Genomic DNA, 25,166 nt, shown 5'->3' with positions numbered 1-25,166 from the left:
CTTTGTACCCCTGACACAAAAATATAATAGTTAATCTGTCTGTTAGTTCGGTGGGTGACATATTCCCATTTTTTGGTGTGAGGTACACCTGCACTGCATATGTGACAGGGAAATTAATATAGTTAATCCGTCTGTTAGTTTGGTGCTTGGTGGGTGACATATACCCATTTTTGGTGTGAGGTACACCTGAACTGCATCCATGACAGTAAAAATTAATATAGTTAATCGATCTGTTAGATTGTTGTTTGACAGATACCCATTTTTGGTGTGAGGTACACCTGCACTGCATACTTGACAGGGAAATTAATATAGTTAATCTGCCTGTTAGTTCAGTGGGTGACCTCAAAGAACGAGGAGAGCGTCAAATAAGGGATGTTGCACTGGTCGTGGTGCTGCTGGTGTTGGTGGAGTTCCTGTTGCAGGGAGAGGACGTGGTCGATCTGTGCCAGCTACATGCCCAAATGAAACACCTTCCTCAGGTTCACGTACAGTATGTGAAAGAACGTTCAGCGTTATTTTGTAGGGCTGAATACTGGTGTACTAATGGTGAGGCCAGAACAAGTAGAGGTAGTAGCAGATTGGGTGGCTGACAGTGCCTCCAGTTCCTTCACATTGTCTCCCACCTGGTCCCCTGCTGAAAGTGCAGAGTTGGCACATGCAGCCCATGGGCATCTGTCATTCACCTCACCTCCTTCCAAATCAGCCAACCAGTCTGAGCTCCAAGTCATGCAGCAGTCTCTTATGCTTTTTGATGACTCTGCTGACAGGGTTTCCGTTGGCCATCTACCTAGCCCTGCCCCAGAAGTGAAAGATTGAGTGCACTGATGCCCAACCACTTATGTTTCAGGATGTGGACATGGGAGGACCACTGCGCAGCACATCTCTGATGATGACAAAACACAGGTGCCAACTGGCTTTCTGCAGTGTGCAGACCGACAAGGAGGGCAGGGGTGAAGTGTGGGTGGAACATAATGTGGAGGATGATGAGGTCCTAGACCCCACATGGAATCAAGGTCATGCGAGTGACGTGTGCAGTTCGGAGGAAGAGGTGGTGATCACACAGCGCCAGCTGCACAGCAAAATAGGAAGCAGGGTGCAAAAGCGTAGCGGCCGTCCCCTAGCCAGTATGCCTGTTACTGCCCACCTCACACAGGGACTGAACACACCAAAGCTAGCTCCAAGGAGTTCCCTGGCGTGGCAGTTCTTCAGACAATGTGCTGACAACAAGGCGTGAGTGGTTTGCACGCTGTGCAATCGGAGCCTGTAGCGAGGCATAAATGTTCTAAACCTAAGCACCATCTGCATGACCAGGCATCTAAATGCAAAGCACGAGCTGCAGTGGAATACACACCCCAAAAAACACAAAAGATCTCAGGCTCCTCCTGCTCCCTCTTCTGCTGCGGTTTTGGCCTCTTCCTCCCCCTCTGGCGTTACAGTGGCACCTGTCACCCTGCATACAGAGGATGTGGCAGTAACACCACCACCGTCACTGTCACCAAGCATCTCCACACTGTCCCATGGAAGCTTTCAGCTGTCCATCTCCCAAACACTGGAGAGAAAGAGGAAGTACTCCCCTACCCACCAGCGATCCCTGGGCCTGAATGCCAGCTTTTCAAAATTCCTGGCCTTTGAAATGATGTCATTCCATCTGGTGGAGATGGAGACTTTTAAAAACCTTATGGCGGTGGCTGTCCCACAGTACATGGCTCCCAGCTGCCACAACTTTTCCATTCGAGCCATCCCTGCACAACCAAGTAGGAGACAAAATGAGGTGCACACTGCGCAACACCATCTGTGGCAAGGTCCACATAATCACCGATACGTGGACTATTAAGCACGGGCAGTGACGTTATATCTCCCTAACAGCACACTGGGTAAATGCAGTGGCAGCTGGGCCCGAGGCAGATAGCAGTTTGACGCATGTCCTTCCACCACCGAGGATTGCAGGATGTTTCTCGTTACCTCCTGTTGCCTCCTACTCCACTTCCTCCTCCACTGACTCCTCAACTGCCTCCTCATCCGGTCAGCGTAAAACCTGCACCACTAACTTCAGCACAGCCAGGGGAAAACAACAGCAGGCTTTTTTAAACTCATCTGTTTGGGGGAAAAACCCCACACCGCGCAGGAGCTATGGACGGGCATGGAACAACAGACCGATGAGTGGTTGGTGCCCCTGAGCCCTAAGCCCGGCCTGGTGGTGTGCAATAATGGGCGAAATCTCGTAGCAGCTCTTTGTCTAGCCGGTGTGGCGCACATCCCTTGCCTGGTGCATATGCTGAATTTGGTGGTGCAGAGGTTCCTGAAAAATTACCCCGATATGTCAGAGGTCCTTCAGAAAGAGCGGGTCGTCTCTGCGCGCTTTCTGTGTTCTCACCCTGCTGCTGCTCGCTTGTCTGCGCTGCAGCATAACTTCGGCCTTCCCGCTCACCGCCTCATATACGATGTACCCACAAGGTGGAACTCCACCTTGCACATGCTGGAGAGAATGTGCAAGCAGCAGCAGGTGATAATGGAGTTTCAGCTGCAGCATGCACGGGTGAGTCACTCTGCGGAACAGGACCACTTCACCACCAATGAGTGGGCCTCCATGAGGGACATGTATGCCATGTTGCGCTGTTTCTAGTACTCCACCAACATGGCCAGTGCCAATGATGCCGTCCTCAGCGTTACTATATCACTTCTATGTCTCCTTTAAAAAATGCTTTGGGCGATGATGGAAGAGTATGTGGCACAGGAGGAAGAGGGATCATTTCGATGGTTATCAGACCAGTCATTCACAAGTGGCTCGGAGTGTGGGTTCCTGCACCAACAGAGGCCAGGTATACAACTGTCCAGGCAGGACACAGTTCTGGAGGATGAGGAGAAGGAGGGTGATGAAGAGGAGGAACCATGTTCACAGCAGGATGGCACCCAAAGCAGCTTATAGTCATCAATGGAGCATGGCTGGGGGATACAGAGGACACAGACGATACACCTCCCACAGAGGACAGATTGTCGTTGCCTCTGGGAAGCCTGGCACACATGAGCGACTTTATGCTGCAGTGCCTGCACAACGACCGCCGAGTTGCCCACATTCTAACCAGTGCTGATTACTGGGTGGCCACCCTGCTGGATTCCCGCTACAAGGACAACGTGCCGTCCTTAATTCCATCACTGGAGCGTGATCGGAAGATGCGCGAGTACAAGCGCACGCTGGTAGACGCGCTGCTGATGGCATTCCCACTTGACAGCGGGGGCTCAGTGGAAGCACAAGGTGAAGGCAGAGGACGAGGAAGAGGTTGCCAACGCAGCTGGGACACCGTCAGCACCTCAGAAGGGAGGGTTAGCATGGCAGAAATGTGGAAAAGCTTTGTCAGCACGCCACAACAACCAGCACCACTAGCTGATACGGAACGTCTTAGTAGGAGGCAACATTTCAGCAACATGGTGAAACAGTACATGAGCACATGCCTACACGTACTGACTGATGGGTCTGCCCCAATCAACTTCTGGGTCTCAAAATTGGGCACATAGCCAGAGCTTGCCCTTTATGCCTTGGAGGTGCTGGCCTGCCCTGCAGCCAGTGTATTATCCAAACTTGTGTTTATCACGGCAGGGGGAGTGATCACAGACAAGTGCAGCTGCCTGTCCGCAGCCAACGTCGACAAGCTCACGTTCATTAAAATGAACCATGCATGGATTCCACAGTACTTTTCCGTACCTTGTATACCGACCGCACCCAGCCATTGTTATACTCCAGCGCACTTTGTCTTTGAGTTTTCTTTTCCATTTCCCAATATTTTGGGGCCTTCGCAAATTTATAAATAAATAAATAAAGGGAAAAAAAACAAAAACTGTCTTGGCTATCTCCTCCTCCTCCTCCACTGCCGCTTCCACCTACACCGCAATGTCTACCGCCTCCTCAACCCCCTTCTTCACTTTGACCTCCGCCTTCTAGTTCAATATTATTATTTTTGGTTTTGTTTCTACTTTATGTTATTTTAAGTCATTTCCCTATCCACATCCTGCTCTTACCCCCTTTTTGCTTCCTTTTTGCAGCCCTCTAGCCCTTACTATGACTATTTTACAGCCATTTTAGTGCACCAGAATTCAATGGGGTTCAGGTTCGAGTTCGGGTCAAGTTCAGGTCCCGAACCCGAACTTTGACCCGAAGTTCGGCCGAACCTGGCGAACCTGAACATCCACGGGTCCGCTCATCCCTAAATACTGCAGCTTTTCTTACCCATCAATCACGTGATTGCCGGGTGTCTAACAACATAGCAGAGCTAGGGTCTTAGCAGACTCAGATCAGCTTTGCTGGTTATGATAGAGGGCTGCTTTCCCCTGTAACAGGTGCTCCTATGGATACCTCAGTAACAGTGAAAACCAGAATAAAACGAGATTTAAAAAAACGAATTTCCCCAGTGATCTTTTATTACCTCCTGGAGGACATATAATGAAACAGAAATATAGATAAATGGAAGAAAATAATGTAATAAAAAATAATCTCCCAACTATACTACACAGTGGTAATAACCTGAAGATTTAAGTCAACACATTATTCAGTGTGAAACAATGTAAAAAATCACTTTCTACATTCGTGTCTCAAAAGCAAATTAATATAAATTACACAGTAATTTACGTGTAACCTCAAACAGCACCAAAATTAATTTCTCATGTAGGTGATAAGGTCTGTGGCACAGTGAAGGGTCTGCTGGTGGAAGGGAGATATTTTCCTCCCAGCATGTACTGCTGAGACTGATTGCAGCAAGATGAGGTCAAGCACCGGACCAGATCTCACATGACGGTCCGAGCTTTGTGGGCGCCTAAGGGCTTTTTCACACAAGCGAGTCTATTGCGGGAATCACGCTCCATATGTGAGTGTGATCCTCCATTCTGGACTTGCAGGAGCGCACAGCATTATCATGATTTATAATGCTATGTGTCTCTGCATGGCCTTTTTTCCACAGAATCATAGTGACATAAAGCTGTCAGTATGATTCTGTAAAAATAAGGTCAAGCAGAGGCACATAGCATTATAAATCATGATAATGCCGTGTGCTCCTGCAAGTCCAGAGCGGAGGATCACACTCACACACGGAGCATGATTCCCGCAATGGACTCGCTCGTGTTAAACAGCCCTAACTGTCTTAAAAAAGCCAGCTAGAGTGTAGTAGGTGTCTGTGTGAGGGTGCTTCTGGCTGGTTGCATGTTTGCGATCTGTCTGGGATATCCAGGACGTGATCTCTATATGTGGATCTGCTGCAAGGTGGAAACACACCGGGACTTGAGCTCTATATGTGGTACCCACGGCAAGGTGTGAACTGAACACCAGGACTTAAAACGAAGATGACTGTTTGTTTTCTGTTAACCTGCAAAGTGTGAATAAACACTGAATTCTGGTTAAGAACAAAGAACAGTTTTTTGTGCCTCTGTACTGCATCCGCTCACCCTTCCTTCCACAGGAATCCCCACAAATCCTATAGAGCCACGTCTGTAAAAAGTTATGGCTGCTGAAATGCCAAGAGGCAAACATTAAAATAAAATAAAAACTGCTCAGGATCCACCAATCACAAAAAGTGATGGTCACAACAGCCCCCTTAATATTCTTCTACATTATTCTACTATTCAGAACCACAGGTCCTTGAGCCCCTTTCCTTTAACAATTACACACTGACCATAACCCCTGGTATAATCCACACATGTTTACTTTAACAGGTTTGGTGTTCATATTTTCCTCCACCATGTACCTCCTATGTACCAACCTGTTTGGCTCTCTGGCATACAAGATGGGGAGGTCAGTCTATTCTTATTCTATTGGTACTTATTCAATATCATGAATTCACTGAACACTGAATCAACCAGCGTCTTCTTTCTTTCAGGTGGCTGTGTGCATTTCTCGGGATGATAGTCATGGGAATTGGTCTCTTTTTGGTCAGTATAGAAAGCTTAGTACATGGTAGAAAGTCCTCTGCCTCACGGGTGCACATGCTTTTTCATGGTCTAATGTCAATCTGGTGGCACCAATGGATATTCAGTCCCCATCTACTGATGCCTCAAATGTACACGTTCAGACACCTAGCATGACAAAATGTTAATAAAATTAAAATAAAATAAAATTGTATGTTTCTAATCTGTATATTGTTCATCTATATGCTCCTTTACCATCTAGCTTCCACTAGCTTCCAATATATATGGTCTTATTGGTCCTATGGCTGCCCTTGGACTTTCCTTTGGAATGGTTGATACATCAATTTCGCCTATAATGGGACAACTGGTAGATCTACGTCATACATCTGTGTACGGTGGGATATATGCTGTTTTAAACATTGCTCTATGCGTGGGATTTGCTGTAGGTACGATTTTTTTTTTATATTATCTACTTTATGTATGCAATGTCTAATAAGTGGTGTATAAAACTGGGATCTATATGACAGGGTATAGGACAAAGTTGTTGGTTATGCTTCAATGGAGGTGGATTTTCAATGAAATTAAAAGCCTATTTTCACAGGCCTATACTCAGGGGAATGATCAGGAACAAACTGTCCATTCCCGATCATAATTTTTATTATTATTATTTATTATTAAAGCGCCATTTATTCCATAGCGCTGTACATATGATAAGGGATGCACATACATAATTCAGACAATTGCACTAATCATAAACAAAATGAGTTACAAACTGGTACAGAAGGAGAGAGGGCCCTGCCCGTGAGGACTTACAATCTACATGGTATGGGAGAAGGACACAGTAGGTGCGGGTTAAGTTGGTCATGGCGGTATAGAGGCAGCAGGGTCACTGGTTGTAGGCTTGTCTGAAGAGGTGGGTTTTCAGGTTTCTTTTGAAGGATTCCACTGTAGGTGAGAATCTGATATGTTGGGGTAGCGAGTTCCAGAGAATGGGGGATGCACGGGAGAAATCCTGGAGTCGATTGTGGGAAGAAGCAATAAGCGGAGAGGAGAGAAGGAGGTCTTGTGAGGATCGGAGAGAGCATGTGGGTGTGTATCGGGAAAGTAGCTCAGAGATGTAGGGATGGGACAGGTTATGGACGGCCTTGTATGTACAAACCGGATTCCAAAAAAGTTAGGACACTAAACAAATTGTGAATATAAACTGAATGCAATGATGTGGAGATGGCAAATCTCAATATTTTATTTGCAATAGAACGTAGATGACAGATCAAACGTTTAATCCGAGTAAATGTATCATTTTAAAGGAAAAATACGTTGATTCAAATTTTCACGGTGTCAACAAATCCCAAAAAAGTTGGGACAAGTAGCAATAAGAGGCTGGAAAAAGTAAATTTGAGCATAACGAAGAGCTGGAAGACCAATTAACACTAATTAGGTCAATTGGCAACATGATTGGGTATAAAAAGAGCTTTTCAGAGTGGCAGTGTCTCTCAGAAGCCAAGATGGGTAGAGGATCACCAATTCCCACAATGTTGCGCAGAAAGATAGTGGAGCAATATCAGAAAGGTGTTACCCAGCGAAAAATTGCAAAGATTTTGCATCTATCATCATCAACTGTGCATAACATCATCCACAGATTCAGAGAATCTGGAACAATCTCTGTGCGTAAGGGTCAAGGCCGTAAAACCATACTGGATGCCCGTGATCTCCGGGCCCTTAAACGACACTGCACCACAAACAGGAATGCTACTGTAAAGGAAATCACAGAATGGGCTCAGGAATACTTCCAGAAACCATTGTCAGTGAACACAATCCACCGTGCCATCCGCCGTTGCCAGCGGAAACTCTACAGTGCAAAGAAGAAGCCATTTCTAAGCAAGATCCACAAGCTCAGGCGTTTTCACTGGGCCAGGGATCACTTAAAATGGAGTGTGGCAAAATGGAAGACTGTTCTGTGGTCAGACGAGTCACGATTCAAAGTTCTTTTTTGGAAATCTGGGACGCCATGTCATCCGGACCAAAGAGGACAAGGACAACCCAAGTTGTTATCAACGCTCAGTTCAGAAGCCTGCATCTCTGATGGTATTGGGTTGCATGAGTGCGTGTGGCATGGGCAGCTTGCATGTCTGGAAAGGCACCATCAATGCAGAAAAATATATTCAGGTTCGAGAACAACATATGCTCCCATCCAGACGTCATCTCTTTCAGGGAAGACCCTGCATTTTTCAACAAGATAATGCCAGACCACATTCTGCATCAATCACAACATCATGGCTGCGTAGGAGAAGGATCCGGGTACTGAAATGGCCAGTCTGCAGTCCAGATCTTTCACCTATAGAGAACATTTGGTGCATCATAAAGAGGAAGGTGCAACAAAGAAGGCCCAAGACGATTGAACAGTTAGAGGCCTGTATTAGACAAGAATGGGAGAGCATTCCTATTTCTAAACTTGAGAAACTGGTCTCCTCGGTCCCCAGACGTCTGTTGAGTGTTGTAAGAAGAAGGGGAGTTGCCACACAGTGGTGAAAATGGCCTTGTCCCAACTTTTTGGGGATTTGTTGACACCATGAAATTCTGCTTCAACATATTTTTCCCTTAAAATGGTACATTTTCTCAGTTTAAACTTTTGTTCCGTGATTTATGTTCTATTCTGAATAAAATATTAGAAGTTGGCACCTCCACATCATTGCATTCAGTTTTTATTCACGATTTGTATAGTGTCCCAACTTTTTTTGAATCCGGTTTGTATTTGTAAGTACTTTTAAGTGAATTCGTTGGGCAATGGGGAGCCAGTGAAGGGATTGGCAAAGGGGAGAGGCAGAGGAATAATAGGGTGAGAGGTGGATTAGTCGGGCAGCAGAGTTGAGGATAGATTGGAGGGGTGCGAGAGTGCTGGATGGAAGGCCACAGAGGAGAATGTTGCAGTAGTCTAGGTGGGAGATAATGAGGGCATGTACAAGTATTTTCGCAGATTCAAAGTTAAGGAAAGCGCGGACGCGGGAGATGTTTTTGAGTTGGAGGCGGCAGGTGGTGGAAAGGGCTTGGATGTGTGGTCGGAAGGAAAGGGCAGAATCCAAGGTCACTCCAAGGCAGCGGGCTTTGTTGACTGGGAAGAGTGTGCAGCCATTGATCATGATAGACAGGTCTGTTGGGGGGGGGGTTGAACAAGATGGGGGAAAGATTATGAATTCTGTCTTATCCATGTTAAGTTTAAGAAAGTGAGAGGCAAAGGATGATATAGAAGATAGACATTGTCGGATTCTTGATAGTAAGGTGGTGATGTCTGGACCAGAGAGGTAGATTTGTGTGTCGTCAGCGTAGGAGTGATACTGAAAGCCATGGGACTCTATGAGCTGTCCCAGGCCAAAAGTGTAGATAGAGATGAGCAGGTGGCGCGGGAGTGGGAGACGCTAAACGTCCAGTCTGTGAGGTAACATGTGATCCAAGAGAGGGCCAGGTCACTGATGCCAAGAGATGAGAGAGTTTGCAACAGAAGGGAGTGGTCAACAGTGTCGAAGGCAGAGGACAGGTCAAGGAGAAGGAGGACAGAGTATTGTTTCTTGGTTTTGGCTGTTAGTAGGTCATTGGTGACTTTGGTAAGGGCAGTCTCGGTCGAATGGTGGGGTCGGAAGCCAGATTGTAGGCGGTCGAAGAGGGAGCAGGAGGAGAGGTGGGAGGACAGTTCCGAATGGACATGTTGTTCAAGTAGCTTTGAGGCATACGGAAGAAGTGATATGGGGCGATAACTGGACAAGGAAGATTGGTCAAGTGAAGGCTTTTTGAGGATGGGTGTAATGGTAGCATGTTTAAAAGCAGAGGGGAAGACACCAGAGTTTAGTGATAGGTTGAAGAGATGAGTTAGGGCTGGGATAAACACTGCGGTGAGGTTAGGGATGAGGTGGGATGGGATTGGGTCAAGTGCACAGGTGGTCAGATGAGATTTGGAGAGTAGAGTGGAGAGTTTTTCTTCTGTAATGGTAGAGAAGCGGGTTTTGGGAGAAGAGGACCCGAGAAGTTGTGTAGAGGGTCTGTGGGGACTGTGTAGTAAAGCTTTCTCTGATGTGGACTATCTTTTGTTTGAAATATTTGGCAAAGTCCTCAGCTGAGAAGAGAGGAGAGGGTGGGGGCGCTGGGGGACGGAGAAGGGAGTTAAAAGGGCTAAAAAGTTGTTCAGGGCTGTGTGACAGGGAAGATATGAGAGATGAGAAGTAGGCCTGTTTTGCATCAGCGAGTGAGGATTTAAATATGAGGAGGGATTGCTTGTATGCGGTGAAATGATCTTTAGAATGGGATTTCTTCCATTGCCGCTCAGCAGCCCTGGAAGCTTGTCTGAGTTTTTTGGTCAGGTTGGTGTGCCAGGGCTGTCTGTTGATTTTCCGGATTTTGTTGTGTGTGAGGGGGGCAACAGTGTCCAGAGCTGTACTTAATGTGGTGTTATATAGGGTGGTAGCAGCTTCTGGGTCTTGGAGGCAACAGATGGTAGAGAGTGGGAGAAGAGAGTCAGAAAGCAAGCAAAAGTCGAGATGTTTGAGGTTCCTGCGGAGGTGTGCTAGTGTGTGGACTGGGGGAGCTGCAGAAGAGACCAATGAAGAGAAGGTGAGTAGGTTGTGGTCGGATAGGGGGAGAGGCGAATTAGAAAGGTTAGATAGGGAGCAGAGGCGGGAAAAGATCAGATCCAGAGTGTGACCATCTCTGTGGGTGGGAGCTGAAGACCACTGTGATAAGCCGAAGGAGGAAGAGAGTGACAGGAGTTTAGAGGCGGCCGAGTGGCATATGTCAGTAGGGATGTTGAAGTCACCCATGATAATAGTGGGGATGTCGGCAGAAAGAAAGTGTAGTAGCCAGGTGTTAAAGTGGTCAAGAAAGATGGTGGCTGGGCCTGGAGGGCGGTAAATGACTGCTACTTGAAGGTTGGAGGGAGAGTAGATGCGAACAGAGTTTACTTCAAATGAGGTGAGCGTAATAGAGGGTGGCAGTGGAGTTGGGCTGTAGGAGCAGGTGTCTGATAGGAGAAGACCAACTCCTCCACCATGTTTGCAGCCGGGATGGGGGGTGTGAGTGAATTGAAATCCACTATAAGAGAGTGCAGCAGGGGAGGTGGTGTCTGAGGGTGTCAGCCATGTTTCTGTGAGACCCAGAAAGGAAAGGTTTTGAGAGATGAACAGTTCATGAATGTACGACAGTTTGTTACAGACGGAGCGCGCGTTCCATAATGCTGCTGCAAGAGGAACCAAAGGGGCAGGGGTCAGAGGAATGGTAATTAGGTTTAAGGGGTTAAGAAATTTGTAGAAGGAGATTTGTAGTGGGACATTGAGGTGATAGTGGGGATTTGCTGAGGGGGTCCTGGATTTGGAGAGATATCACCAGCAGTAAGGAGAAGCAGAGAAAGTGTTAATAGATGAGAATAAGAGAGGGCATGAGGTGTCTGTGTGTGTTTGGGAAGGAAGTGTTTTATGTTGGCAAACAGGTTTGTGCAAGCGATTAGATGAGAAGGTAAGATGGAGGAAGAGATGAATAGTTCCTTGCTGGGTGAATGGATGTGGGGGTATTTCAGGAGGTTGTGGAAAAGTAGGAGGAGTAAGAGGAAAAATTTAAACATTGTTAGCATTGACTATGTCGGTAATTACCTGTGGTCTCCTTCTGGTCCAATTCTGGTATAATTCAGTCTGTGCACTTAAGAGTTGCACTTGAGAGATGTTGCATGTGGAAAGACCAAGCTTCAGACAAGATCATTGCCGTCTTGTTAGCAGTATTCACATGCATTCACTTTTACTGCTGCTGTATGGGTATGAAAGATCCCATGATCGTCCACCCCCTACAGTTTCATTGTTGTCGGCAGCACAAGCAATGTTTTTTGAGCTGCACAATCAATCGGTTCACTTGATAAAAGAGAGTTTGCTTCATTGTTGGTTGATTTTCAGCACATTTGCATGATCCAGTTAATGGGAACGAGTGTGAAAATTCATTCCCAATAATTGGCCTAATCATTAGAAATGTCCCGAACTATTCGCCGGCGAATAGTTCCCGGCGAACATAGCTTGATTGCGTTCGCTGCAGCGGGCAAACATATGCGATGTTCGGACCGCCCCCTATAAGTCATCATTGTGTAAACTTTGACCCTGTACCTCACAGTCAGCAGACACATTCCAGCAGACCCTCCCACCTCCTGGACAGCATTCATTTTAGATTCATTCAGAAGCTGCAGTGTCACAAATTTGACTAAGTTGTAATCACAATGCGATTATCACAGGTTATATTAATCGCATTGCGAATTCAACTTAAAGCTGGGTTCCTAATGGTTGTATTGCTAGAATATAACGAAGATTGAGAATATAGTGCTATATTCGTTATATTCGTCAATTCTAGCAATACAACCATTAGGAACTCAGATCTAAGTTGTAATAGCAATGCGAATAATGCAGGTTATATTAATCGCATTGCGATTTCAACTTAGACCTAGGTTCCTAATGACCCTGTACCTCACAGTCAGCAGACACATTCCAGCCAATCAGCAGCAGACCCTCCCTCCCAGGCCCTCCCACCTCCTGGACAGCATCCATTTTAGATTCATTCGGAAGCTGCATTCTTAGTGAGAGGAGGGACAGTGCTGCTGCTGCTGATTTAATAGGGAAATCGATAGCTAGGCAAGTGTATCCAGTGTCCACTGCAGTCCTGAAGGACTCATCTGATCTCTGCTGTAAGGACAGCACCCCAAAGAGCCCTTTTTAGGGCTAGAACATCAGTCTGCTTTTTTTTTTTTCCCTGTGTAATCTAATTGCAGTTGCCTGCCAGCGTGTGTGTCAGGCTCACAGCGTATACTGTGCCCACTTGCCCAGTGCCACCACTCATATCTGGTGTCACATTAGCTTGCATTTATGCATTTACAAAAAACAAAAAAACTTTTTTGACTGTAATATAATAGCAGTCAGTTGCCGGCAGGCGCGTGTGTTTCATGCCCTGCAAGTCCATAGTGTCACTTCAGCGCAACTCATATCTGGTGTCACATTCGATTCCATTTAAAGAAAAACAACAATTTTGACTGAATAAATAGCAGTCAGTTGCACACACGTGTTTGTGTGTTTAAGGCCCAGCTGCAAGCGCATAGTGTCACTTCAGCGCAACTCATATCTGGTGTCAGATTCGATTCCATTTAACCACTTTCCGTCCGCCCATAGGATATAAACGTCCTATGGGTGGACCTCTATTTCTGAAAGCACGTTTTAAAACGTCCTTTCAGAAACAGCAGCTGCACGCTAATCGTGCAGCTGCTGATCGGGTTGCCCGCTGTCAGTGACAGCAGGGCAACCCAGAGATAAGGCAGGGACAGTTCCCAGGTGTCCCTGCCTTCCGGATCGCTGCAGACACAGCGCTCACCGAGCGCTGTGTATGCAGAGCAGGAAGCGCTGTGCGCTTCCTGTTCCGGCCCGGCGGTCATGTGACCGCCGGGACCGGAGAGTGCAGGAGCTGTGTGAGGTCTTTCAGAGGCGCAGAATCATGCTGTACAGCCTCTCTGGGGGGTGCATTTCTTCTGTAACTGGGGCTACTATGTCAGCCCCAGTTACAGGAGAAATCAACAGTGAAATAAAAGAAGAAAAAGTGAAGCAAATGTCCCCCAGAGGTCTTGTATGACCTTATGGGGGACGAAAAGTGTAAAATAAAATAAAAAAATGAAAGGGTTGAAAAATAAAAATAAAAAAAAGTTTCACATGTAAAAAAAAAAAAGTCCCAAAGTAAGAAATAAAAAAAAAAATTAAAAATAGAAAAAATAAAATAAAATAGACATATTTGGTATTCCCGCGTCCGTAAAAAACAGCTCTATAAAAATATCACATGACCTAACCCCTCGGGTGAACACCGTAAAAAAAAAAAAAAAACTGTGTCAAAACAAGCAATTTTTGTCACCTTGCATCACAAAAGGTGCAACACCAAGTGATCAAAAACGCGTATGTCCCACAAAATGGTACCAATAAAACCGTCACCTCATCCCGCAAAAAATGAGCCCCTACATAAGAAAATCTCTCAAAAAATAAAAAAAACTATAGCTCTTAGAACATGGAGACACTAAAACATCATTTTTTTGGTTTCAGAAATGCTATTATTGTGTTAAAGTGAAACAAATAAAATAAAGTATACATATTAGATATTGCCGCGTCCGTAAAAACCAGCTCTATAAAAAAATCACATTAGCTAACCCCTCAGATGAACACCGTAAAAAAAAAAAAAAAAACTGTCAAAACAAGCAATTTTTGTCACCTTGCATCACAAAAGGTGCAACACCAAGTGATCAAAAACGCGTATGTCCCACAAAATGATACCAATAAAACCGTCACCTCATCCCGCAAAAAATGAGCCCCTACATAAGAAAATCTCTCAAAAAATAAAAAAAACTATAGCTCTCAGAACATGGACACATTAAAACATAATTTTTTTGTTTCAAAAATGCTATTATTGTGTAAAACTTTAATAAATGAGAAAAAGTATACATATTAGGTATCGCCACGTCCGTAACAATCTGCTCTATAAAAATGTCACTTGACCGAACCCCTCAGGTGAACGCTGTAAAAATAAATAAATAGAAACTGTGCTAAAACAACCAATTTTTTGGTCACCTTGCCCCATAAAGTGTTATAATGAATGATCAAAAAATCATATGTACCCAAAAATAGTACTAATAAAACTGGCACCTTATCCCGCTAGTTTCTAAAATGGGGTCACTTCTTGGGAGTTTCTACTGTAAGGGTGCATCAGGGGGCTTCAAATGGGACATGGCATCTAAAAACCATGTGGAGTTCCTTTTCTTCTGCGCCCTGCCAAAAAAGTGAAATTTAAAAATTTGATCTCCATTTTCCTTTAATTCTTGTGGAACGCATAAAGGGTTAACAAAGTTTGTAAAATCGGTTTTGAATACCTTGAGGGGTGTAGTTTCTACAATGGGGTCATTTATGGGGGTATCCACTATGTAGGCCCCACAAAGTGACTTCAGACCTGAACTGGTCCTTATAAAGTGGGTTTTGGCAATTTTCTTAAAAATTTGAAGAATTGCTTCTAAACTTCTAAGCCTTCTAACGTCCTAAAAAAATAAAATGACATTTCCAAAATGATGCCAACATAAAGTAGACATATGGGGAATGTTAAGTAATAAATATTTTATGAGGTATCACTTTCTGTTTTAAAAGCAGAGAAATTGAAATTTAGAAAATTGCGAATTTTTCAAATTTTGGGGTAAATTTGGGATTTTTTCATAAATAAAGGTGAAATATTTTGACTCAAATTTATGACTATCATGAAGTACAATGTGTCACGAGAAAACAATCTCTGAATGACTTGGATAAATAAAGGCGTTCCAAAGTTATTACCACATAAAGTGAGATATGTCAGTTTTGCAAAATTAGGCCTGGTCAGGAAGGGGGCAAATGGCCCAGATGGGAAGTGGTTAAAGAAAATCAACAATTTTGACAGTGAATAAATACCAGTCAGTTGCCTGCACGTGTTTGTGTGTTTAAGGCCCAGTGCAGCTCATAGTGTCACTTCAGCGCAACTCATATCTGGTGTCAGATTCGATTCCATTTAAAGAAAATCAACAATTTTGACTGAATAAATAGCAGTCAGTTGCCCTGCACGTGTTTGTGTGTTTAAGGCCCAGCTGCAAGTGCATAGTGTCACTTCAGCGCAACTCATATCTGGTGTCACATTCGATTCCATTTAAAGAAAAACAACAATTTTGACTGAATAAATAGCGGTCCGTTGCCTGCACGTGTTTGTGTGTTAAAGGCCCAGCTGCAAGCGCATAGTGTCATTTCAGCGCAACTCATATCTGGTGTCAAATTCGATTCCATTTAAAGAAAATCAACAATTTTGACTGAATAAATAGCAGTCAGTTGCACATACGTGTTTGTCTGTTAAAGGCCCAGCTGCAAGCGCATGAAGAAGGCATTGGCCACTCGCTCAGTCACACCAAACACCTTCTACCTTACCCTTACCTTACCCCTAGAAATAAACACACAACACCACTGCTTGGATTTTAATCGGCCACAGCAGCCGTTTATTAAATAAATACATAACATAATAACTTAAATTAACCAATGACGAGGGAGGTCCTAGAAGCCCCAATAACCTCATAAACACCGGAACACCTGCGTCTCCATCTTGCCCCCAGCCGTTGAACCCAGCTCGGAGGCAGCAACTGATGGACGCGTAATTAGTACTCCTAGCTCCTCAATGAGAGTCCAGCCCCTCCCGCGGGGCCCTCCCATCCTCAGGTACCACCATATTCTTCCACTTCAAGGACCTCCCCCGCCTCCACGACTGCCATGACAAAATTGACAACCCCCAAAAAACTTCCTCGATTACCACTTACCACCAGGGCGGGAGGGTGGGCGTTTCTCTCCCTGGCCGCAATGCTCCTGCTCACCGCCTCCTCCTGACGTCACCGGAGTGGCCGCACCCCCCCGCTGTCCTAGCAACTCGCGCCTCTCAGCCGGCCCGCCCCCCCCTCCCACACTTAACCCTCCGTTCACCTCTGCTTCCGTCGCCCAAGCCTCTTCATGTACGGCCTCCCCCACCGCTGCGCTCCTCGTCCGGCCTGCCTTGAAGAAGGCATTGGCCACTCGCTCAGTCACACCAAACACCTTCTACCTTACCCTTACCTTACCCCTAGAAATAAACACACAACACCACTGCTTGGATTTTAATCGGCCACAGCAGCCGTTTATTAAATAAATACATAACATAATAACTTAAATTAACCAATGACGAGGGAGGTCCTAGAAGCCCCAATAACCTCATAAACACCGGAACACCTGCGTCTCCATCTTGCCCCCAGCCGTTGAACCCAGCTCGGAGGCAGCAACTGATGGACGCGTAATTAGTACTCCTAGCTCCTCAATGAGAGTCCAGCCCCTCCCGCGGGGCCCTCCCATCCTCAGGTACCACCATATTCTTCCACTTCAAGGACCTCCCCCGCCTCCAAGAACGCGCAGCTTGACCCCCTCAAACCTGCGCGTCCCTCCACATACCTAAGGCCACTTCCACACCACTCTGGAGCCCCAGAGCCCACAAATCCGTCCCCACCGCATTCAAATGCACGCCATCCGCTCTCCAAAATTCCCCAACGCCCTTTTTCCAACACCTCATGCCGCACCACCACACCACCATTCTTCGCCATAAATCGTCCCACTGCCCTATTCACCTTAACTCGCGCCTTATTAAGGCTCTCCACAGACCTCGCACCCCTCCAAGCCTTACGCGGAACAATATCCGACCAAACCGTGATCAGCCCGGGGAACAACGCCCAAATTCTCAGCAGGTCAAACTTTACATCCCGAATCAACTCCCTAAAAGGACGCCTACCCAAGTCATTGCCTCCCACATGTAAAACCAACACATCGGGAGGACGATCCAGCCGCACGAAACGATGAACCTCCCGCAGCACTCCACCCCACAACATACCTCTCACACCCAACCACCGAACCGTAGCCAACTCCGAACTAAGTCCCAACTGACGACCGCTCGGTCTGACATCCGCTCTGATCGCACCCCAAAACACATACGAGTGACCCAAGATCCACACCAAAGCCGCCGTCCCTAGACCTGTGAACAACAAAAGAACACAATTAACACCATACCAGACCAGCGCCACACATCTACAACAAAGCAGGCCTTACATAAGATTTAAAATGCACTGACTCCCACCGCCCTATCCTCTTAATAACCTCCTCACTGGCGCCTGCCCTGGCCGCCTCCGTCGCCGCCCCAATTCTGAAAGAATGACCCGAATAGTCCCTAACCGGCACACCCAAACCCTGCAAACATTTCTTAAAAACCGCCAAAAATTGGAACCTAGACAAAAAGGACCCATCCTCATGCCTAAGAAACGGAACCCCATCCCTGCGGAACCCCGAGCCATACAAACCTGCACACCTAACCGGGCACATACTACACCCCGGCACCGAAAACAACGTAACACGCTGCCCCCTGCCCTCCTGATCCGTTTTCGACCGCCGAATACGGACAAGCACCCTATCCCCCGCCAACTCAACATCCCCACTCCTAAGCCCACCCGCTCTGTGAACACTGCCACTCACCAACTCACCCAAGCGGAAGGCGCCAAAAAACGCCAAAGCAAACGCCGCCCTAAACAGCCCCAACTCCCAAGCCGAGCTGCAAACTACACCCAACTTATCACCCAACTGAAGCAACAGCCCAAACGACACTGGCCGCCTCCTATCCAACACCCTGCCCGCACTCCTCCGCCATCCCTTCAACACCTGCCGCACCAAAAAACTCTTCGTCAAATCCGGGAGCCCGCGCCACTTCAAACCAAACGCCAGGCCTGCAATAAAATGATTCACCTTCGATACCGACCACCCCTCACTCTTCAACTGACCCAGCAACAACAACAACCGAACGTCCCCCTCCCCCCCACCAGTCCCCCACGCCCCATTCCAACTCTCCCAGGTCGCCCACGCCTTACCGTACTCTCTCCAAGTACCCGGACTCAGCGAATCCCTCAACAAACCCATCACTTCTCCTCCAAGATCCCCCAAAGCCACGCCGGACACTCCATACCCTCCGCCTCCGCTTCTGGCACGAGAAGCCGGAACCGCTCCCACTGCGAACGAGAAAGAGAATCCGCCACAGCATTAGACACTCCCGCCACATGCTCCGCCACCAACCACACATTAAGCCTCAAACATTGTAACACCAGAAACTGCAAGAGTCTGACCACCGGTGGGGAAGAAGCAGACAAACTGTTGATAGCCTGCACCACCCCCAAATTGTCACAATAAAACCGCACTTTCTTGTTCTCAAATTTACTGCCCCACAACACAACCGCCACCACAATAGGAAACAGCTCTAACAACGCCATGTTCCGTACCCATCCCCGACTCACCCACACATCCGGCCACCCTCCTGCACACCATTGACCCTGGCAATAAGCCCCAAAACCCACCCCACCGGACGCGTCCGTATACAACTCGAAATCCACACTGTCGCACAACTCCTCCATCACTAACGACTTGCCATTGTACTGCCCCAAAAACTCCGCCCACACCCTCAAATCCCCTTTCAATTCCTTACGCAACCTAATAAAGTGATAAGGCGCAGACACGCCTGCCGTAGCCGCGGCCAACCGTCTACAGAAGATTCTACCCATCGGCATAATTCGACACGCGAAATTCAGCTTCCCCAACAAGGACTGCAAATCCCGCAACCTGATCTTCTCACCCCCAATGGCCCTATCAATCTCCAAGCGCAAATCCCCCAACTTATCCTCCGGAAGCCTACACTCCATCCGCTCTGTATCTATGACAATCCCCAAAAAACACAACTCCGTCACCGGACCCAACGTCTTCTCCTGCGCCAAAGGTACGCCAAAGCGCGCAAAAACCGACTGCACTGTGTGCAGCAACAACGAGCAAACCCTCGAACCTGCCGGCCCTAAACACAAAAAATCGTCTAAGTAATGAATAATAGACGAGCAACCCGAAACCTCAACCACCACCCACTCCAAAAATGAACTAAAGGTCTCAAAATACGCACACGAAAGAGAGCACCCCATCGGCAAACACCGATCTACAAAATACTCCCCGTCCCAAAAACAACCCAACAAACCCATGCTCCCTTCGTGCACCGGAAGCAACCGAAAAGCCGCTTCCACATCAAGCTTTGCCATCAACGTCCCCCGCCCCCACCGCCTCACCCACCTAACAGCCGCATCAAAGGAAGTATAGGCCACTGAACAAAGTTCAGGATCTATACCATCATTGACCGACGCACCTTTAGGGTAAGACAAGTGATGAATGAGCCGAAACTTGCCCGGCTCCTTCTTAGGCACCACCCCCAGGGGAGACACCATCAATCCTGAAATCGGCGGTTCCTTGAACGGACCCGCCATCCGTCCCAACTCCACCTCCTTCCTCAATTTCTCCGCCACCACCTCTGCATGAACCAGCGCGGACCTAAGGTTCCGAAGAACAACAGGCCCCGCCGTGACAACCGATGGAATCCGAAAACCGAACCTAAACCCGTCCCCCAACAACCCGGCCGCCACCCGATCCGGATACCTATCTAGAAACTCCTGCATCTCTTCCACCCGAACCGGCGTCCGACCCTTTTCCAACCCCGTCCCCCCCTTTATGCCTACCCCCTTTGAAGCACCGGCTAGCTCCATGGGGCCCCCCACACCCTGTGCACTCGTGCTTAAATTTGCACTTAGCACCAAATCTGCAGTTCCCTTCGTTGAAAAGGAAACACAACCCCTTTGCGGACGCCGCTGCCAAGGCCCCCGGGGATGACCCCCCGGATTCCCCCCGAAAGGACTGCCCAGCCCTAGGCGGCGCCGTCACCCTCAACCACAATCCGATATCCTTGTGATCCCACCGGATATCTGGCCTCACCGCCTTACGCTGCCGGAACTGCTCGTCATACCTGAGCCAGCCCACGCCACCATAAACCCTGTACGCTTCCCCAATAGCATCCTGGTAGCAAAACAGCGCCGAACAACACTCCGGAGACCGCTCGCCAATGACACTTGCTAATATGGCAAACGCCTGTAGCCAATTAGCAAACGTCCGCGGAATCAATCGATGCCGCCGCTTGTCCTCATCCTCCTTTTTTCCTTCGTCCTTCTTCCCCCTATCCAGGTTAAAACGCTCCAATGGAAGCAGCGAGAATATCTCCACATATTCCCCCTTCCATATCTTCTCCCTCACCTCCTGCTTCAAATGAGCCCCCAAAGGGCCCTCAAAGCACACATACACCTCCCCCCGCGCCCTATCGTCCAACCTCTGCACCTCCGCCTCACCTCCCGCCTGAGTCTCAACCGACGCCGACCCAGCCCCCCCCCCTTGCCGCCCCACAACTGACCCCTCACCTCCCGCCTGAGTCTCAACCGACGCCGACCCAGCCCCCCCCCTTGCAGCCCCACAACTGACCCCGGCATCACCCCCCAACCCGGCAAAGGAGACCCACCGCCCGCCCCCATGCCCGCCAGCCACCCTGCCAAACCACCCAACAACTGCCCCAACCCCTTACCTAAATCACCCATGGCCCCCCCACCCCCCCCCCCCGGGCAACCCTGCGCTAACATGGAGCCCCCAGCAATCTCACCAGGCACCACGGGCGCTGTGACTCCCGCTGCCGCAGATCCGGACTCCCGCAGCACGGACACTTCACCGGCACGGCTCCTGGACGTCGACGGCTCTTCGTCCCGGACCACCTGCACGACCCTCTGCACCACGCTGGACGGACACCGGGAAGAGACCTCGGCGCCCCCCACGGCAAGGGGACCTTCCTCCTCACTGTCCTGCTCTTCTCTGGACCTGCGCTGATCCACCCCTCCGCTCAGCGCAGTCCGAGGGACCGGGATATTGCCCAGAAGCTGAGTGGACCGCCCGCTCAAGGAAGGACTGGGCCAGCCCACCGATCCAGGTCCAGCATCCAATTGCACCGCTGCAGGGAGCGGGGGAAGGGGCGTCCCGCTCCTCTCGGGGCCCCGCCGGGTATCGGGATTCCTCCCGCGGCGAGAGCGGCTCGCTGAAGGCTGTGCGGCCGCCCTCCGCCGCCGAGGGTCCGCAGAGGGGCTCCCTACTCGGCGCCGGGCCCGGGGGGTGCATTCAGGACTTAGGCGCGCCGGCGGTTTGCTCCGCCGCGGCCGGGTAGCCCGAACTGTGGGGGTAACCGCAGGAGCAGGAGCAACCATACAAGCACCCACCTGCTCCTGCAGCCAGCCAGGCCCCCGCACCTCCGCCTCACGCCGCAGCCGCTCCAACATCTCCTCAATTAAAACTGCCGGCGCCGCCATTACGCTGCTGCTGCTCCGTTTCTCTCCCTGGCCGCAATGCTCCTGCTCACCGCCTCCTCCTGACGTCACCGGAGTGGCCGCACCCCCCCGCTGTCCTAGCAACTCGCGCCTCTCAGCCGGCCCGCCCCCCCTCCCACACTTAACCCTCCGTTCACCTCTGCTTCCGTCGCCCAAGCCTCTTCATGTACGGCCTCCCCCACCGCTGCGCTCCTCGTCCGGCCTGCCTTAGTGTCACTTCAGCGCAACTCATATCTGGTGTCACATTCGATTGCATTTAAAGAAAAACAACAATTTTGACTGTGAATAAATAGCAGTCAGTTGCACACACGTTTTTGTGTGTTTAAGGCCCAGCTGCAAGTCCATAGTGTCACTTCAGCGCAACTCATCTGCCGCCATCCTCCTCCTGGTCCAGCATCTTCAGCCACTGCTGTCCTCCTTGCCCCCTCTCAACCATCCGCCTCTCCGTCTCTCGCCTTGAGCAGTTCCTGCTTATCTGCCCACAGTCAGGTGTCTGTCAAGGACATGTTTGAGCGTAAGAAGCCAATGTCACAAAGTCACCCCCTTGCCCGGCGTCTGACAGCTGGCTTGTCTGAACTCTTAGCCCGCCAGATTTTACCATACAAGCTGGTGGAGTCTGAGGCCTTCAAAAAATTTGTAGCTATTGGGACACCGCAGTGGAAGGTACCCAGCCGAAATTTATTTGCACAAAAGGCAATCCCCAACCTGTACTCGATTGTGCAAAAGGAAGTCATGGCATGTCTGGCACACAGTGTTGGGGCAAGGGTCCATCTGACCACTGATACCTGGTCTGCAAAGCACGGTCAGGGCAGGTATATCACCTACACTGTGCATTGGGTAAACCTGCTCACGGCTGCCAAGCATGGAATGCGTGGCTCTGCAGAGGAGTTGGTGACACCGCCACGACTTGCAGGCAGGCCTGCTGCCACCTCCTCTACTCCTCCTACTCCATCCTCTTCCATAACCTCCTCGGCTGAGTCCTCTTCTGCTGCTGCGTCTTGCTCCACATCAACGGCACCCCCCCATCTCCCTGGGGGCTATTCCACATCCCGGATATGACAGTGTCACGCCGTCTTCGGGTTGACTTGCCTGAAAGCAGAGAGTCATATGGGACCAGCACTCCTGTCCGCCCTGAACGCACAGGTGGATCAGTGGCTGACTCTGCACCAACTGGAGATCTGCAAAGTGGTGTGTGACAACGGAAGCAATTTGTTAGCGGCATTGAATTTGGGCAAGTTGACACATGTGCCGTGCATGGCACATGTGTGTAATCTGATCGTACAACGCTTGGTGCATAAGTACCCAGACTTACAGGACGTCCTCAAGCAGGCCAGGAAGGTGTGTGGCCATTTTAGGCGTTCCTACATGGCCATGGCGCACTTTTCAGACATTCAGCGCCGAAACAACATGCCAGTGAGGCGCTTGATTTGCGACAGCCCGACACGTTGGAATTCAACACTCCTAATGTTCGACCACCTGCTCCAACAAGAAAAAGCCGTCAACGAGTATTTGTATGACCGGGGTGCTAGGACAGTCTCTGCGGAGCTGGGAATTTTTTTGCCACGTTACTGGACGCTCATGCGCAATGCCTGTAGGCTCATGCGTCCTTTTGAGGAGGTGCATGCCCTGCGAAGAGTGCTGGATCAGGCCGTAGATGAACGTGAAGAGGAAGAGTTGTGGTCACCATCACCACCAGAAACAGCCCTATCAGCATCGCTTGCTGGACCTGCGGCAACGCCGGAAGAGGAGTGTGAGGAAGAGGAGTCAGAGAAGGAATGTGGCTTTGAGGAGGAGGAGGAAGACCAACCACAACAGGCATCCCAGGGTGCTCGTTGTCACCTATCTGGTACCCGTGGTGTTGTACGTGGCAGGGGGGAAGAACATACCTTCAGTGAGATCACTGAGGACGAGGAACGGGACATGAGTAGCTCGGCATCCAACCTTGTGCAAATGGGGTCTTTCATGCTGTCGTGCTTGTTAAGGGACCCCCGTATAAAAAGGCTGAAGGAGAACGACCTGTACTGGGTGTCCACGCTACTAGACCCCCGGTATAAGCAGAAAGTGCCTGAAATGTTACCGAATTACCGGAAGTCCGAAAGGATGCAGCAGTTCCAAAATAAATTAAAAAGTATGCTTTACACATTGTATAAGGGTGATGTCACAGCACAACGGGAATCTAACAGGGGAAGAGGTGAAAGTAATCCTCCTCCTACCACGACCACACCGGCAAGGACAGGACGCTTAACAGACGTATTGTTGATGGAGGACATGCGCTGCTTTTTAAGTCCTATGCATCGCCACAGCACTTCGGGGTCCACCCTCAGAGAACGACTCGACCGACAGGTAGCAGACTACCTCGTCTTAACTGCAGATATCGACACTCTGAGGAGTGATGAACCCCTTGACTACTGGGTGTGCAGGCTTGACCTGTGGCCTGAGCTATCCCAATTTGCAATAGAACTTCTGGCCTGCCCAGCTTCAAGTGTCCTGTCAGAAAGGACCTTCAGTGCAGCAGGAGGTATTGTCACTGAGAAGACAAGTCGCCTAGGTCAAAGTCTAGATTACCTCACCTTTATTAAGATGAATAAGGGATGGATCCCGAAGGGACTGACAGTGGGCGATACATTCATATAAAAAAGGCCTTGTGATGAGATGAGCTGCCTTGGGCTAAAAATGGTCCACACGCTGCTGTATTTTATCTCTGAATGCCGGATGACTTGCGTGACTTATCCGCCACCAACTAGGGTTCAAGCCGCAATGTTTTTGGGCACTTTCTGCCTGGGAAACAAACATCAATTTTTCTGGCCGCTGCTACAGCAGCGGCTGCAACAATGCCTAATTTTTCAGGCATGTGTACATGCCTAATTTTTCTGGCCTTTGGTGCTGCACTGTGGCTTCAGAAACCAAACCAAAAAAAGGCACATACATGTGTCAGTTCCCCTTCGTGATCGTTACCTTGTTGTGGTGAAGGGGCTTGTGTATCACAATGAAGCGACCATCTCTATGAGTGTGTTGGCAATGGTAATGTTGGCACACCCCAGATGATAAGGTCGTTGCTTCATTGTGAACAGACCAAAAGCGATCGGCTGGATAATTTTGCATAGAAAAAACATTCATTTTCTTTGTGATCATCTAAGGTGATCATTAAAGACTACTAGGCCAACAATGGGCCCACACTGCAGAATCATTGTTTTCTGGGTCACTTAACTGTCACTGAACTACATCAGCACGACCATAGGCTTTGAAAAAAAACCATCGCCTGCAATCTCCCAAACGTGCGCACGAGCACAGTCATCACTACACCAAGATTGACGCATAGAGGTATAAAATTTATGTCATGAGTGTGTCAACTATTGACAACTCTTTGCGGTTGTCTAAAATCTATTCCATACACGTCCCCTAATAGGGGACGTAACAAAGATTAAACTGATAGGAGTGATGTGTTAAGTAG

General features: G+C 48.8%; 1 protein-coding gene across 1 annotated transcript in view; it reads left to right on the top strand.

Moving 5' to 3' along the window:
- Nucleotides 1–25,166, top strand: part of LOC122929260 (chromaffin granule amine transporter-like) — a 297,828-nt gene that overhangs the window by 242,733 nt on the left and 29,929 nt on the right. Inside the window, exons 11-13 of the mRNA XM_044282777.1 lie at nucleotides 5,698–5,776; nucleotides 5,862–5,913; nucleotides 6,152–6,335. Of these exons, the coding sequence (XP_044138712.1) occupies nucleotides 5,698–5,776; nucleotides 5,862–5,913; nucleotides 6,152–6,335 (315 nt within the window). The remainder of the gene's footprint in view (nucleotides 1–5,697; nucleotides 5,777–5,861; nucleotides 5,914–6,151; nucleotides 6,336–25,166) is intronic.

The sequence above is a fragment of the Bufo gargarizans genome, chromosome 2 (assembly GCF_014858855.1).
Source record: "Bufo gargarizans isolate SCDJY-AF-19 chromosome 2, ASM1485885v1, whole genome shotgun sequence".
Taxonomy (NCBI): domain Eukaryota; kingdom Metazoa; phylum Chordata; class Amphibia; order Anura; family Bufonidae; genus Bufo; species Bufo gargarizans.
This window is presented reverse-complemented; position numbering and strand designations above follow the sequence as displayed.